This window comes from Periophthalmus magnuspinnatus, chromosome 11 (assembly GCF_009829125.3).
Source record: "Periophthalmus magnuspinnatus isolate fPerMag1 chromosome 11, fPerMag1.2.pri, whole genome shotgun sequence".
Classification (NCBI taxonomy): Eukaryota; Metazoa; Chordata; class Actinopteri; order Gobiiformes; family Gobiidae; genus Periophthalmus; species Periophthalmus magnuspinnatus.
In genome coordinates this window covers 32,157,820-32,175,366 of record NC_047136.2, presented here as the reverse complement: position 1 = coordinate 32,175,366, position 17,547 = coordinate 32,157,820, and the positions used below count along the sequence as shown (strand labels likewise).

The window sequence follows — 17,547 nt, the reverse complement described above, 5'->3', positions numbered from 1 at the left end:
TCTCTCAGCCCCTCTCCCACTCTTTTCCCCTCTCAGCGCCTCTCCTCCCCTCTCTCTCTCTCTCAGCCCCTCTCCCACTCTTCTCCCCTCTCTCAGCGTCTCTCCTCCCATCTCTCTCTCTCTCTCAGCCCCTCTCCACTCTTCTCCCCTCTCTCAGCGCTTCTCCTCCCATCTCTCTCTCTCAGCCCCTCTCCCACTCTTCTCCCCTCTCAGCGCCTCTCCTCCCATCTCTCTCTCTCTCTCAGCCCCTCTCCCACTCTTCTCCCCTCTCTCAGCGCCTCTCCTCCCAACTCTCTCTCTCTCTATCAGCCCCTCTCCCACTCTTCTCCCCTCTCTCAGCGCCTCTCCTCCCATCTCTATCTCTCAGCCCCTCTCCCACTCTTCTCCCCTCTCCCAGCGCCTCTCCTCCCATCTCTCTCTCTCTCTCTCTCTCAGCCCCTGTCCCCCCTTTCCCCTCTCTCTCTCAGCCCCTCTCCCACTCTTCTCCCCTCTCAGCGCCTCTCCTCCCATCTCTTTCTCTCTCTCAGCCCCTCTCCCACTCTTCTCCACTCTCTCAGTGCCTCTCCTCCCATCTCTCTCTCTCAGCCCCTCTCCCACTCTTCTCCCCTCTCTCAGTGCCTCTCCTCCCATCTCTTTCTCTCTCTCAGCCCCTCTCCCACTCTTCTCCCCTCTCAGCGCCTCTCCTCCCAACTCTCTCTCTCTCTCTCTCTCTCTCAGCCCCTCTCCCACTCTTCTCCCCTCTCCCAGCGCCTCTCCTCCCATCTCTCTCTCTCTCTCTCTCTCTCTCTCAGCCCCTGTCCCCCCCTTTCCCCTCTCTCTCTCAGCCCCTCTCCCACTCTTCTCCCCTCTCAGCGCCTCTCCTCCCATCTCTTTCTCTCTCTCAGCCCCTCTCCCACTCTTCTCTACTCTCTCAGTGCCTCTCCTCCCATCTCTCTCTCTCAGCCCCTCTCCCACTCTTCTCCCCTCTCTCAGCGCCTCTCCTCCCATCTCTTTCTCTCTCTCAGCCCCTCTCCCACTCTTCTCCCCTCTCAGCGCCTCTCCTCCCATCTCTCTCTCTCTCTCTCTCAGCCCCTCTCCCACTCTTCTCCCCTCTCTCAGTGCCTCTCCTCCCATCTCTCTCTCAGCCCCTCTCCCACTCTTCTCCCCTCTCTCAGCGCCTCTTCTCCCATGTCTCTCTCTCTCTCAGCCCCTCTCCCACTCTTCTCCCCTCTCTCAGCGCCTCTTCTCCCATGTCTCTCTCTCTCTCAGCCCCTCTCCCACCCTTCTCCCCTCTCAGCGCCTCTCCTCCCATCTCTCTCTCTCTCTCTCAGCCCCTCTCCCACTCTTCTCCCCTCTCAGCACCTCTCATCCCATCTCTCTCTCTCTCTCAGCCCCTCTCCCACTCTTCTCCCCTCTCAGCGCCTCTCCTCCCATCTCTCTCTCTCTCAGCCCCTCTCCCACTCTTCTCCCCTCTCTCAGCGTCTCTCCTCCCATCTCTCTCTCTCTCTCTCAGCCCCTCTCCACTCTTCTCCCCTCTCTCAGCGCTTCTCCTCCCATCTCTCTCTCTCAGCCCCTCTCCCACTCTTCTCCCCTCTCTCAGCGACCCCCCCCCCCCCCCCCCCCCCTCTTTCTTTCAGCCCCTCTCCCACTCTTCTCCCCTCTCTCAGCCTCTCTCTCACCTGAATGAAGGCCTGGACTCTCTTGTCTTTGCTCAGCGTCTCCTTGTACACTTTCACAGCCTTTAAGTGACGTGTGCAAAACTCAGCGTAGGTTTTCCTCATGTCCTCTGCAGGCTGGCCCGAGAACTGCACAACAGAAGCTGCTTGTTATTGTTTGGTATTATATTTTATACACATGTAGGACAATGGCAGTAGCTAACAGTTAATATCAAGCCACTTTAAGGTTAAAGTGCAAATGACAGGTTTTTACTATACTCTAATTTTGACTTCATTTGGTGGGATAATTTCTGTAAATATAAATTATAATTTTACACCAATCAAGAAGCAATTTCCAAACAAAAGTAGAAAAATGTGTTGAAAATGACAGCTATTACAGTTTATGATAACTCTTTATTAAATTCTTAAATTTAAAGTCCTTGATGATTTTGAAAATATGCATAACTATGTTAAAGGTTGCTAAAATATTGGTACCAGAAACCATATGTAATCTCTTTACATTCATTACTGATGATGATGTAAAAGAAAGGGACATTTTTGTGTGCCATTTTTCTGCTCTTAGGCAGAGGAGTTTTTCAGTGGCTGGTGTTAGGTTGGGGGATGGTCTACAGAAGGACATCAAATCCTGCTGTTCAGTTGAAAAAAATGTGGCAAAACAAAGAATTTGAGAGGGATATAGAGGAACATTAAGGAACATTAATGAACATTTTATATGGCATGTGTTGCATAGGAGGATTATTATGATGCACAAAGTTAAAAAGATATGCTTAAAAAATCAAATAAAATACTTAAAGGGAGAAAATATGTACAACAGCAGCATCAGAACAACAGTGCAAACATGACTTATTAAAGTGACCGGTGTTATAAAGTGTCCAGTTTTGTGCAGATATTATAAAGTGTTCATGAGCCAAACAGCAGAGGGGAAGAAACTGTTCTTATGGCGAGAGGTTCTGGTCCCAATGGACCGTAGCCTCCTGCCAGAGGGAAGTGGCTCAAATAGTCCATGTCCAGGGTGAGAAATGTCAGCTGCTATACGGCCTGCTCCCCCCGAGTCCTGGAGACGTACAGGTCTTGTAGTGATGGAAGGAGCAGCCAATCACCTTCTCAGCAGAGGCACAATGCGTGAACCACACAGTGATGGAGGAGGTGAGGATGGACTCACTGATGGCCGTGTAAAACTGCACCATCATCTGGTCCGGCAGCTTGCCTTTCCTCAGCTCCCGCAGGCGGAACATCCTGTGCTGGGCTTTCTTGATGAGGGAGCTGATGGTCGGCTCCCACTTGAGATCCTGGGTGATGCAGGTGCCCAGGAAGCGGAAAGAGTCCACAGTGGTGATGGGGGAGTCCGTCAGGGTGAGGGGAGGTAGGGGGGCTGTGACTTTCCTGAAGTCCACGATCATCTCCACTGTCTTCTGGGCGTTGAGCTCCAGGTTGTTGCTGCTGCACCAGGACACCAGCCGGTCCACCTCCCTCCTGTAGGCAGACTCATCGCTGTCCGAGATGAGTCCGATGAGGGTGGTGTCATCTGCAAACTTAACCAGTTTGACGGAGTCGTGGCTGGAGGTGCAGCAGGTGGTGTACAGGGAGAAGAGCAGGGGAGAAAGTACACAGCCCTGTGGAGCTCCTGTGCTGATAGTCCGAGTGTCCGAGACATTCTTCCCCAGCCGTACATGCTACCTCCGGTCCGTTAGGAAGTCAGTGATCCACCTGCAGGTGGAGTCAGGCATGTTGAGCTGAGGGAGCTTGTTCTGGAGCAGAGCAGGGAGGATGTTGAATGCAGAGCTGAAGTCCACAAACAGGATCCTGGCGTAGGTTCCCAGGGAGTCCAGATGCTGGAGGATGAAGTGAAGGGCCAGGTTAATGGCGTCGTCCACAGACCGATTGGCTCTGTAGGCAAACTGCAGAGGGTCCAGGAGGGGGGAGGTGAAGGACTTGAGGTGGTGCAGGACCAGGCGCTCAAATGACTTCATGACTACAGACGTCAGCACCACAGGTCTGTAGTCATTAAGTCCAGTGATCCTGGGCTTCTTGGGGACGGGGACAATGGTGGACAGCTTGAAGCAGGCTGGGACATGACATGACTCCAGGGAGGTGTTAAAAATGTCCGTGAAGACAGGAGCCAGTTCCTCAGCACAGTGTCTAAGGGTGGAAGGAGAGACACCGTCTGGTCCTGGGGCCTGATGGGGATTCTGCTTCCTGAAAAGCTTAGTCACGTCCTGCTCCAAAACTGTGAGGGCAGTGGGGTAGGAGGGGGGGTCCGAGGTGGGTTTGGAGGTAATGTCCATGATGGTGACGGAGGAGGGGTGTGGGACTTCAAATTTCACATAAAAGCTGTTTAACTTTTCTGCTAGTTGTTTGTTGTCCACGGCGGGAGGGGCTTTGGGCCTGTAGTGGGTGATTTGCCTAAGCCCTCTCCAGACAGAAGCAGAGTCGTTGGTGGAGAAATGCTGCTCCAGATGTGTATTGTACTTTGCTTTAGCCTTTTCCACCTCTTTGCTAAATGCATACTTGCAACGCCTGTAGCCTTCACGATCTTCTGGCCTGAAAGCCATCTCCTTTTTTGGTTAAAATACATTATTGCAATTGCATGGCTGAATAAGAATAAATGACATGAAACAACAAGCTAGGGAGAATTTTACATAAAAATGCAGGCAGAATTTACAGGTAAAAAATATTTTTTTCTGATACTTTAAACAAAATGGATGCTACATATAAGTCATGATTTCATGCTGGAAGTTTTATTTTAGGACAACCTTAAATGTCATGATCTTAACTATAAGTCGCACTTTTTTCATAGTTTGGCTGGGGGTGCAACTTGTACTCAGATGGGACTTAAATGTGAAATTATTAAAATATATAATTTTATATCTTCATTATTGTCACACTGACACCTGCGTGAGGGCACTCTAGGCTTGTACCAGTATGGCAGCCATCTACTTCCGGAGCGGCGCTTCATCTACTTCCGGAGCAGGTGGAGTTGTTCAAAAGCCACACTGAGGATGAAGAATTCAATGGATTTAGTGATTTGGAGTGAGATCAAGAGTAAACTTGTTAGCTTGTTTTTTATGCTGTATTTATCTGATTAACTGTTAATATTTTACGTTAACATACCAGACACATATTCAGTTGCTGTCTATGCTTAGGTAATGGTTGATTATACATGTTACAGTTCACTTGTTTGACCACTAAATGGTGCTGGTGTGTTTGTAATACCTATAAGAAAATTTACTTGACATGTTTTTTAAAATAAATTTCATATTTAATTTCCCCTTATTTATTTCCCCTTCATTTATTAGACCATAAAGGTGATCATTTTTTATTTGGAACAATATTGTAAATGTTTAGTTTATCATAAGTCTAGTTTCAGGTCGCAAAAACTACTTCCTGTTTTCTGGTTCAGCTTTTTACACTAATGTGAAGTCTGACCCGACCACTAATACAATTGAAAAGTGAAATAAAAAGTTGTTGGTTCACCGGTTTGTTTACTAACTGTCATGAGTCCAGTCTGCCCTTGTGTTTCTGTGCTGTCTTTTCCCTCACTTCTGTGTCTATGCCTGGAGCTGGGTGGAGACACCGGCACCATCTCCTCACACCTGCACTTCATCAAGCACTAAAGCCTTCACCTGGGGAGTGTTAAGAGGCTGTGGATCTTTACACTTGCCGTCAGATTGTCAGTGTATCCTCGTGGTACTGTCAGCTTGGCTCAGTTTCATTTTTTGTATTTTGCTTCTCGTGCTCAGTCGGACTTTCTTGTTTTTTGTCTTGCCCCCTGGACGACCTGTGCACCACCGCCTCTGATCCAGCTCATCCTGTCCCATGCCAGAGTGTCACCTGCTGACCCAGCCCTTCGCCACCTGCTCCGCTAACCACCTTTCAAATTTATATTGTAAATAAACTCTGTTGAACTGTTTTTCGAGTCTGCATCTTTGGTCCGTCCGACACTAACAGACCAAAGTGGTATGTATATTTTCCATACGTTCATGTGCAGTTTTGTGTGTATATGTAATATGAGCCAGAGCTTGCTAGTTCTATGGTGTGAATTGTGATGATGAAGTAAGACCATAGTAAACATCAGTAAAAAGAATTCTCGTGTCTCATGTTTGTGGACAAGCCAGTATATTAGGTTAGCATAGTTATCTGATTAACTGTTAATATCTTGCGTAAAAGTATTCAGTTTGTTGTCTATATGTTATGTTGGCGTGCTGTACTGCTGTTCAGCCTGGTGTTTCTCTATTTTATTATTATAAATTACTATTATACCTTGCCTTTAAAGATAAAATGTCTGTTCTTCATCTCAAATTTTGTAAAATTTCCCCAAAAAATGCGACTTATAGTCCAATACAACTTATGTTTTTTTTTCCTTCATTATTAGACATTTTTTCACTGGTGCAACTTATACTCCAGAGTGGCGTATCCTCTGGAAAATACGGTATATGCACTTTAAGGTATGGTCAGGAGTACCAAGCTGGAGGATTAGTCTGTTGTGCACGTTTAGGTTGACTTGTCATGATTTGAGATTTAAAAAAAATCTTTTATTTTCTTTTTTCCTTCCTTCTATATCTTTATTTATACAGGGGAACCCAATGAGGGCACCCACTCTCTTTTTCTAACCCTGTTTAAAATCCAATACACACAGTTCAAACCAAAAGTTTACATACACTATATTAAAAATACACTTTTTTCTCATTGTTTGACATGAAATCAGACTAAACTTTTCCTGTTTAATTGGGATCAACAAAATTATTTCTTTTTGTTAAATGCCAGAATGAGAAGGATTTTTTATAGACAATTTTTCATTACTTTCATCAAAGTCAGAAGTTTACACACGGTAAGATTACTATGACTTTAAACAATTTGGGAAAACCCAGATTATGATGTCATGTGTTTGGAAGCTTTATTGACAACATTTGAGTTAGAGACACACCTGAAACGCACTGAGTGAGATTGTCTTATTATCCACTGATGGATTCAAAATATATATTCAAGTTATATTATGTTATCTCGCTGTTCATTTTAAAGGTACTGTAATGTTCACTCTTATTATAATCATTATATTCATTTCAACTATGTAAACAGTGACCTTCTGGAAATGCAAAAACAGAATATATTTCTCTGTGTTACACTGCTTGCCCCCCCCCCCCCCCCCTTTCAGAGTATGTGTATGTAACTAGGGTTCCCTAACTTTAAATAAAAGAGGTGAAAGACGGTCTGGGCCCCAGAGAGGGTGGTGATTTGTAACTGGGGTTTTTTGCCTCTCCGCTCTTTCTCCTCAATATTGAGACAAAATAATAATAATATCTCTCTTGTCTTCTCTTCTCTTTTGAACTGTAATATAGGTTGTGAACCTATCATCCACAGAGAACTGTTGTGTGGGAGCATGATGACGTAGGCTTGTGGGTGGAGCATTGGACATAATCTTACAGCTAAAGAGGGTTCGAATAGGGCAACATGCATGGATAACATCTAAAACCTCTTTACGCATGTTTTTGATGAGGGATCAATGTTACAACATGGAAGAAAGCTAAAAAAATATATGATTTTGCATAATACTCATTGACCCCTTTGGTAAAGTACATTTGTTTGGTATATGTGCTAAATCTATGGTGACTCTCGAGCCAGACCTGGTCCAGTAGGATGTCCCCCAGTCTGTGGATGGTGTAGTTCCTGGCTGACCCCGGTTCCAAGCTGTCACTGCGCCTCTGGAGGAGCTGGCTGAGGAACCGACCGTGGATGTGACACAGGTGCTCCAGCTGAGGGAACAGGATCTCCACAGTGCTCGGGTCCAGGTGGAGCTCATCCTGCAGACCCTGGCGATACACTCGCTCTAACACCCTCAGAGTGCGCATGTGGTGCAGCTCGGTCTGAATCAGCTCTGCGGAGGGTGTACAGGCAGACAAGCTGTGTTGTAACTAGAGTAGTAAAAATATACACCTAGATATACACAACCAGTCAAAAGTTCAGACACACTGTTACTGTTTTTTTTTCTTTATTTCCGTGTATATTTATGGTAAATGGTCACATTTTTCTACAGCGCTTTTCTACCTTCAAGGTAGCTCAAAGCGCTTTACAACAAGGAACCACTCACCCATTCACACACACATTCATACACCAGTGTACGCAGACACTGAGGGCGAGGTGGGTTAAATGTCTTGCCCAAGGACACAACGACAGCATTCATCTGTGTGAGCTAGAATCGCACCGCCAACCTATAGATCAGTGGATCTGACCGCTCAACCAATGATGTTTATGTCAAGAGCAGGATTTGAACCGCCAACCTTTGGATCAGTGGACAAACACTCTACCAGTTACTGTCGCCCGCTACACTGTAGATTCTCATTGAATGTATCAAAACTATGAATGGACACAATGGAATGTAGCAAACAAACTAAAAAAAAAAAAGATTTTTAGATTAAATTAAAATAAAATGCCACCATTTGCTTTCATACAATGGAGTATAAGGGTCACTTAAATAAAATAAAAATTATGTGGGCGCTATGAGAATAAAGTTGTAGCATTTTGACATTAAAATCGTAATATTACGAGAATAAAGTCGTATTTTTATGAGAGTATAGTCTGTTCTGCGTGAATGAGTGACCAGTGCGTTATGAAGAATTTGGAGCATTTTCTTCCAAATCTGTCTGGTTCCTCTGACTAAACACAAATACTTGCAGTGTCCCTTCAAAGTACTTATACTAATGATAGTGTGGTGATGGTGGGCTAAAAGACACAGTATTTCATCGTGCATAAACCCCAGTTGAAAGTTTATCTGAACAAAATGCTTCAAATTCTCCATAACGCCTAATGCACTGGTCACTCATTCAGGCACAGCAGCCTATTCTCTCATAAAAATATGACATTTTTCTCGTAATATAACTTTTTTCTTGTAGTGCCTGCATATTTTTTTTTTATTTAAGTGACCCTTATACTCTGTCATACTTTCAACCCTGGCTTGCACTTTTAGCATTTCTTGACCCTGATGAGGTACAACAGTGAAGTGTGTGAGGCTCAAAAGAGCATTTTGAGCTTTGGAGACAGACTGAAAATAAAGTGTTACTCAAACATGTGTTTAATGATACAAAACACAACTCTATTTTTATTATTATTTTTTTTCTATTAATAGAAAAAAAAAAAAAAGTTTGACTAAAACAATTGTTAGATGCAGCCCTAACAAAAACTGCCATTGTATTGTCTAAAGAAATGGTGTTTTTAATTGTAAACTGTGGTATTGAATGGGATGTGTTAGGCTATCGCCAAAGTGACCTGGGGCTTACCGTAGATCACGTCTTGTCTCTTGATGACCACACGGTGGTGTTTCTGGAGGTAAGTCCTGTCCACAGCCAAGCTCCACGAATCTGCTTTAAAATGCTGGCCCTCCGCATCAGTGTCCTCCATCACGTTACTGTACTGGCCCTCTGCTGCTGGGGACACAGTGGATTCAGTGGTCTTATGTAACAGAATCAACTTACTGTTCAGTTATTCTGGTCAAAAGGTATGGATCATAAAATACTAATTTATATTTATACATGACCAGTCAAAAGATTGGACACTTTTTCAAATATTTTTCTTCTTTATTTCCATGACTATTACATTGATTCTCTCTGAAGGCATCAACTATGAACGACACATATGGATTGTGGTAAACAAAAACTAGCCTAAAAATAACTCCAAATCTGTTTTAGATTGGAACAGTTTAAAAATAGTCTTTACCCTTTGCTTTGAACCCAGGTTTGCACTTTTGGCATTTCTTGACCCCGACACAGCACAGATGTGAAGTCAAAACCATTTCAGGACATTTCATCAAGAAGCTAATTGAGAAAGACTAAGGGTTTGCAGTACTGTCAACAAAGCAAAGGGTGGTTACTTTGAGAATTTAAATATAAAATGTAAAAAGTATGTTTAGTTGAGTTATTTCACTTTTTTTCTTTGCTACATAATTCCATACATCTTCCATCATATATTCAGGGTCTTTAGTATGTATATAAAATGTATAAAGTAGTCAACATTAAAAAATAAATAAAAACTATCATTGAACAAGAGAGTGTGTCCAGACCTTTGATTGGTAGCGTGTTTTCTCTCTACAAGTTAACTGTAGCCCCTCCCACTTAGTGTTTTCCACAATCTATTGTGAAATTGCACCATGATACTAAACAACTGTCTGTAGTTGTTTGCCATCACTCACTACACTCTTACTGTTAAATTGTCTCTCTTGAAAATGCACCATGATAGAGAATCTGCTGTCTGACATAGTGTCAGGAAGTTTGTTTCCTGTGATTCTTAATAATCAATGTTCCTGATTGGGTGAAAACAAGAGAAACTTCTCTTTTACACTGCATAACATTAAGGCCATTTATCTCAACCAGAAACAATGAAAATTAGACACAGACCCTGGAAATGTTTTGCCTGGAACACTGCAAATTTTTAGTCAGTAAAAACACCTGTACTTGAACAAATGCAGGATAGGTTTAACATTGTACTGTGGAACAATTCAAACAAACCAGTGACAGACCCAGAACATGAACACAGTGTAATCCTAATGAATGATATGTTTTTATAGATATTTGTGTTCTTCTTCCCATAACACATGGGACAGATTGTATTGTTGAAATGAAGATTAACAGCGTGTTTTATTTATAATCCATTACATAAATGGGCTGGTTGTCACAAGGGCCTTTTAACTGTGTAATCCCTCAGTGTCCAGTAGGTTCCACAGTGGTCCATGGGCGTATATGAGTCTATATGATCTTACACTTGATCTGATACAGCTCAACATCATTCTAAAGCCACTCAGGAATGGTTAATTTCTGCCCTGCGAATGTGATTTTTTTGTGTTGATACCTGCTCCAATGAGTATCTAGTTTTGCTACTAGTTTTAATATCGAGTAGTATCTGGTAGTAGTATCTCAAAAAAGAATGTCCTGTTGTCTTGTCAATGTCTCAAACAAATCAGATTCTAACCAAACTAGTATTGAAACTAGACACTGAAGTATTGATTAGGCATGTCACTATAATTACTATATTGACTTATATAGTTATACTTCAATATATGTAAGTTGGAACAATATATTTTGGGGCTGAATATTTTTCATGTGTTCTTTTGCAATAGTGGGGAGATTTTTAGCATTTTTATGCAATATGACAATATTTCAGCTGTAGAGAGCTAATTATTGGTTCATTCTTCTCTTTTTTGTTCTCTTGTGTTGCAGCTCATTTAATTTAATTAGTTTAGTTATTTGGTTGGGAGAATGCATGTTAATGAACAGACATGATTCAACATGAATGTAATGAACATTGCTTTTAATGGTATGATGTATTTAAAAATAGATTTACTGACATTATCTTGCTTTGAGACAGTGGAATGTTGTAGTTTCAATAGTGATAGTAAAAGCCAAAAGTAAAATCTATCAACTGGAAAAAAGTTGTAGGAGTGAAGATGTTTGGCGGCTCATCCTTTTTTTTTCTTCAGTTCTGGTCAGATCACTACTGGACACTGCCTTATATCCATCTGAAGGGAGGAGCTGAAGCTACACTGACGCTAACACACCTGTTTGTTTACAGTTTCTGTTTGTAGGCTAGGTCTAATGAGCTACACTAAGTGTACACTGTGCCTGAGTCATAATTAGCATATTCATACAACTCTTAACACATCTACTGGCATCCTGGATAGCTCTATTGTTCTCTTTGTTTCCTTTGTTTGCTTCATCTATAATACCATCTGAGGATGGTATTATAGATGGAGGAAAGATGATGTCTAAGGATGTTCAAAGAAGGATTATCTTTCCTAATAAAATATGCTTCTTTAACTCGCCTCTCAAACCATTTCTCTTCTCTGGCTAAGATCTATACCTCACTATCTTCAAAGTGGAGTGGTTAGTGGCTTTTACTGTGGATTAGACCTGAACGACTGAGATATTACACAGATAGTTTCAACATCATTATTAATTGCAATATTTTTCTGTAGCAATATACTGTGCTTCAAAATGTATTGTCATGACCGGTCTAGTACTGATACTGAAAAAAGTCACTCAAATGGGACTAAATGGTCTTGATATAGCAAAACAGGTATTAGACCACGTGGCATTTACAAAGTAAAATTATTTTGTGATGATAATGACCTTTTGTCATTATCAACAAAAAATATTCCTAATGCCAGACTATTTGGTCACCCAAGTCCCAAGTAAGTAGTGGTACATTGTTGACTGTTGTGTAAGCATGTTTAAGTATACATTACCCCCATCATCACTGAGGGACTCCACTGACAGAGCTCTGGTCCTGAAGATGAGCGAGTCTGTGGACTGAGACAAGATCCGCCTCAGTCCCAAAGAGGAGTCCTCGCTCAGAAACCTACACTCAGAAACAACACACACGCGCGCAAACACACACACACACACACACACACGCACACACATTAAAGGTCCTATATTACACAAAATTGACTCTTGTGAGCTTTATAATGCTGTTACCTCCTCAAAAACAAACCGGAGGGTTAGGGTAGTCCATTATTATTCTACATCCCCAAAATACCTTATGATGTCATTAAGGAGTAGTTTTCAAGTTAACGGCTCCTTTTACCTTTTGCTCTGTAAAAACTGGCAATTCCAGGGCTGAAATTATCCAAATCATTCTACTGAAGGTGTATGTGTGTTTTCAATTTGAGAGAAGAACTCAGCCAATGAAACAGTGAATGAAACAAAACACAATGTTTTAATAAACCCTAACCCTAACTTACCAAAACCTGTAACCTTAATACCCACTTAAATACATACACATTTGCTAGCAAAGCTGCCAAAGTAGCTCTTGTATGGCATAATGTAGCCAGTTAGCAATGGAATTCTCACCGACTGTGATATAAACTAAATGAACCCGAACCTTTATTGAAAACCATGCCGCTGCTTTATTATAAAAAGATTCACCTTATGAGGCTCTGATTCTTGGTCCTCATAAAGTGGCTATCTATACAAATTTCAGTCTTGTGATGAATAACTGCCCAACCACCCACATGCACACACATATATTAGTCACATTGCACTCTCCTGCATTAGCATAAAACCTGAGTGATATTGGTCACATAATGTTTACCCAACAATATTATTGGAGGAGACGCTCTTGGAGAGAGATAAGCCCCGCCCCCGACAGGAGCCCAGGATGGAGCGGCGGAAGCTGTCTGAGGCATACACAGCAGAACTGGGCCTCTCTGGGAGCCTGCGGGCTTTAGGAAGACTGCTTTAGCAGCATAGAAACCACTGGAAACATGAATACATGAAGTAATGAAGCCATTTCTTACCTTTAGTCTTCACTATGTCATTCTGCAGTGAGGAGTTTAGTATGGTGGGTTTAGCCTGTACAGAAAAGCAATCTGTCAGTTTTGTGAGTGCTACTGCTTTGAATGAAGAGAATCAAGAGAGTGGTGAGGTGTCTTAATAACACTGCAATCTGCAGCCAGATAGACTTTTCTGACAAAGAGTTGATAAAATAGATTAAAGGTGCAATAAGTCACTTTTTCGGTGGTTGTCCATAACCTGCATGTCTCCATGGGGATTTTATTGCTTTGCCTGGAAAGTTCAACATTAATTCATTTATAATGTTGTCATTACTGTTTTCGAGTTATCCTGACTTACTTACTGACCTACCTGACCTACTTACCCTGTGCTTGGTTTTGGAGCAGTCTGGGCAGCCGTCCTGACAGTGGCTATGGACATTGATACCGCACACTACAAGGAATGACACATCAATGGTGTTTTTAGAGATGTACAACACAAAACTGGTCAATAAAAAGAAAATTTTGGTAATGTCTTCTGCAGAAACTTGAACAACCCCACATATCACATATGTAAATCACCATTACTTTGTTAATTATAATAACACTGATCTAAAATGACTTAAAGAGGGGGCATATTATATTACATACATTATATAAAAAAAACACATACACTTTTTTTCCCCACTGTCTGACATGAAATCAGACTAAACTTTTCCTGTTTTAGGTCATTTCAGATTACCAAAATGATTTCTATTTGCTAAATGCCAAAATAATGAGAGGATATTTTTAGAAAATGTTTAATTACATTCTTCAAAGTCATACATACTAGATTACTATGACTTTAAACAACCCAGATGATGATGTCATGTCTATGAAAGCATCTGACTGGTTTATTAACAACATTTGACTTAATTAGAGACACATTAGCTACTCATTTCCCAATTCTCTAAAGTTACAAAGCCAAAGCATAAAAGAAAAACATCCCTACCCTGGATGAATGATGACTTATGGAAACTGATGCGAACCAGAGACTCTGCTCTTAAAAAGTCTTTAAAAACAGGGCTTACAACTGATCGTCTGTTATATACTGGGCTTCGAAATAAAGTAATCCAGCAATTTAGAAAAGCTAGAGCAACATTCTTTCTTAATATTATCAAACAGGCCAAAGGAAATTCTAAACAGCTTTGGAAAACAATAGATAAACTAAGTGGAAGAGAGGAAACAAAGTGCAAGACAATAGAGCTTAAAATAGATGGTACAGACTTTAAGGATGGTCCAACAGTTGCTGAACATTTCAGCAATTATTTTATAGATTCTGTGAAGAAAATCACACAACAAACCTGTTCATCTTTACATACCGCCTGCCCCTTCTTCCAGTACTACCCTAAGTTTCAACTGTATTGACCTGGTTAAAACTGATAAAATTATACAATCCTTATCCAATTCGAAGACCAAAGACTACTGGGGACTTGACAGCACACTCATCAAAAAACACAAGGAGACATTTAAAACAACTATAAACCAAATTGTAAATAAGTCAATTAATGAAAGTATGTTCCCCAGTGTTTTCAAAACAGCAGTTATAACACCAATTCACAAATCTGGAAGTAAAAGTGAGGTAAACAACTACAGACCTATTAGTATATTACCTGTAGTATCCAAAATCCTGGAAAGAGCAATTAAAGAACAGTTAACAGAGCATCTAAATAACAATTATCTCTTGCATCCAATGCAATTTGGCTTTCGCAGCAATCATTCCACTGAAGCTGCCTGCTGCTACCTGACAGAGAGCATTAGAGCTAGCCTGGACAAGGGGGGCACGGTGGGGGCTGTATTTCTAGACCTACAAAAGGCCTTTGACACAGTAAACCACCTTGTCCTCCTGTCCAAGCTCTCTCAGTACCACCTTTCCAGTGATGCATTGCATTGGGTAAAATCATACCTCTCTGACCGGGTACAGTATGTAAGAATAAACAATTCAATGTCGTCTTTGCAGCCCTGCACAACAGGGGTCCCACAAGGGTCCATTTTGGGGCCCCTGTTGTTCAGCCTTTATATCAATGACCTCCCAGACGTGTGCAAAGATGTAGACATCATCATGTATGCAGATGATGCTGTCATCTACGTACATGGAAGGGATGCGCAGAAAGTGGCCACCACATTATCCTCAGCTATGGACAAAATCGATAATTGGCTCCAATCTTCATGTCTGACATTAAATATTAATAAAACAGTTGGTATGTATTTTTTCAAAACTAATAGAATTAAAGACAGGCCTAACATCTTTGTTAACGGAATAAAACTAAACATTGTAACAGAGACAAAGTATCTGGGGGTTCATTTGGACCAGACTTTGTCTTTCAAAAAGCATATAAAAAAAGTACGCAATTCAATCCGCTACAACATCTCTTCCCTTAGACACATGAGGAACAGCCTGACAGTAGAGGCCACTTTTACATATTTTAATGCCATGATTATTCCACACCTGACCTACTGTGTCTCCTGCTGGTTTCAGGCCAATGAGAGCGCTTTAAAATCTCTCAGATCCACCTATAATCAGGCAGTAAAGGCACTCGATAAAAAAAACCTCCATTATCACCACTGTAACGTCTTAAGTAAATATAAAATGTTCAGTTTCAGTAATTTAATTTTGTATTCAAATCTAAGAAAATTATTCAAAATTATTAATAATGAAGCTTCACCTACATTAAAAAAATTTACTATCCTTTGTTCTGAACAAACTACCCGATTCACTCGTTCCTCCGTAAACCGAAATTGCATAGTTCCAAAAAGATCCTCGGCCTTTGCTCAATCGGCTTTTTCTTATCAAACCATTAGGCAGTGGAATCAGCTTCCAGACAGTCTGAAATTGTCTGTGGATTTTAATAGTTTTACTAGAAATTTGAAAAAGTACATTTTAAATAATCAAACGTGTCCACATCAGTCTAGTTAGTTGGTGCTGCTCTGTGCTCACTGTCTAAACCTGCACATAATGATTTTTATATTAGTTTGGACTGGGGGGGACATATGTATGGCAGATCGGTAGTCGTATATTGTAATTGTCAATTGATATGTGTTTTTTAATGTGTGTTCACCTGCTCAGGGACTGCAGATGGAAAGTAGCAGTAGCTAAATCTGGTGCAAATCATCTTTTCTTTGTAAGATTAATGAATTTGTACATGGTCCCTGTCAAATAAAGAATAAAGAAAGAAAGACATCTGTGGATGTATCTGTGCAAACCCTCAGTCGTCCTGGTCTGATCCAGAGCAAAAGAAATCTATCAACTGGACAAATCTTGTAGGAGTGAAGACGTTTTGCTGCTCATCCAAGCAGCTTCTTCAGTTCTGGTCAGAATGCAGGTGGCCCCTGCCTTATATCTATCTGAGGGGAGGGGCTAACCACACTGAAAAGGTAAACATCTATTATCGCCAGTTTCAGCTGAAACTACCCTATTCAGCCCTTAACGACCCTGCTATTGTTCTCATTGTTCTGGGTCTGAGGATGGAGTTGTAGATGGGGGAGAGATTATGTCTCAGGCCCCCATTTCTGTTTAAGGAAGGATTCTCTTTCCTAACAAAAATAGCTTCTTTAACTCCTCTCTCAAACCATGTCTTTTCTCTGGCTAAGATCTGAACTTCACTATCTTCAAAGGAGTGGTTAGTGTCTTTGAGATGGAGATGTACGGCAGGCTGGGGTCCAGAGGAACTCTCCCGCCGGTGTTGGTACATCCTCTTATGGAGTAGCTGTTTAGTTTCTCCAATGTAACGCTCACTGCACTCTTCACTACACTGAATGGAGTAGACTACATGACTTTGTTTATGGCTCAGGGTTTTGTCCTTAGGGTGAACCAGTTTTTGTAGGTTTGAAAAAGACTCATCTCATACTGTGTTTTTCAGACACACCCGCAGTGTTAGTAACACCTTTCCTTCTGGGTTCAGATTCTCTGTTGTTCTGTTTTTTAGCTCTTAGATCTATTGAAGGCCCTCTTTGGTGTCGTAATGTTAGGCACGAGGGACCAAAAAGACAGATTTTGGGGAAGTTTTAACAGTGTTTATTTACAAAAGTGCAAAAAGGTAAGTGATGGCAGATCAGACTGTGCATCGGGCGCGAGGAGTTTGCCGTGGTCCAAGGGAAAAGCGTGAGTAGCTGAGTCAGAGACGGGGAGAACGGTACCAGTACAGGGAAGCAGGGTCGAAGACGGGAGAGCTGAGCTGGTCCAAGGAGCAGGATCTGGTGAGGAGCAAAAAGTATCCGGGAAATAAGGTAAAAAGCAGGAACAAACATGAACTGAGCCAAGCAAGGTGTATTCACATGAACACGCAAATGATCTGAGTCCTGACTCCTCTTATCCACCGCAAGTGCAGCTGATTGTGATTGTTTCCAGGTGTGCACGGGAGGAGCCAATATCTCCGCCCAGCTCCAGGCTCAGACATGTGAGGGAGGGGGAAAGGCCAACAGATAAGGCAGGACAGACAGGGATCGTGACAAGAGGGCTTTCTCCACATGTTGCTCCTCCTTCACTTTTCTCCAGAAGTGAAGAAGTGGCTTGGATGAGCAGCAAAACATCTTCACTCTTACAAAGATTTGTCCAGTTGATAGATTTATTTATTTATTTTTTTTATTTGATTGGGACAG

The 17,547-nt window shown here is 41.8% G+C and overlaps 2 protein-coding genes across 2 annotated transcripts in view; one reads left to right on the top strand and one right to left on the bottom strand.

The window, feature by feature from the left end:
* pex11b (peroxisomal biogenesis factor 11 beta) overlaps window positions 1-8,488 on the top strand; it is a 217,894-nt gene extending 209,406 nt beyond the window's left edge. Inside the window, exon 5 of the mRNA XM_055225301.1 lies at window positions 8,478-8,488. The gene's annotated coding sequence lies outside the window, so the exon portion shown is untranslated. The remainder of the gene's footprint in view (window positions 1-8,477) is intronic.
* LOC117393399 (rho guanine nucleotide exchange factor 2-like) overlaps window positions 1-17,547 on the bottom strand; it is a 64,310-nt gene that overhangs the window by 36,197 nt on the left and 10,566 nt on the right. The window contains exons 3-9 of the mRNA XM_033991522.2: window positions 13,296-13,363; window positions 12,937-12,991; window positions 12,732-12,861; window positions 11,884-11,996; window positions 8,927-9,070; window positions 7,277-7,527; window positions 1,659-1,784 (exon numbers count right to left, since the gene is read on the bottom strand). Of these exons, the coding sequence (XP_033847413.1) occupies window positions 1,659-1,784; window positions 7,277-7,527; window positions 8,927-9,070; window positions 11,884-11,996; window positions 12,732-12,861; window positions 12,937-12,991; window positions 13,296-13,363 (887 nt within the window). The remainder of the gene's footprint in view (window positions 1-1,658; window positions 1,785-7,276; window positions 7,528-8,926; window positions 9,071-11,883; window positions 11,997-12,731; window positions 12,862-12,936; window positions 12,992-13,295; window positions 13,364-17,547) is intronic.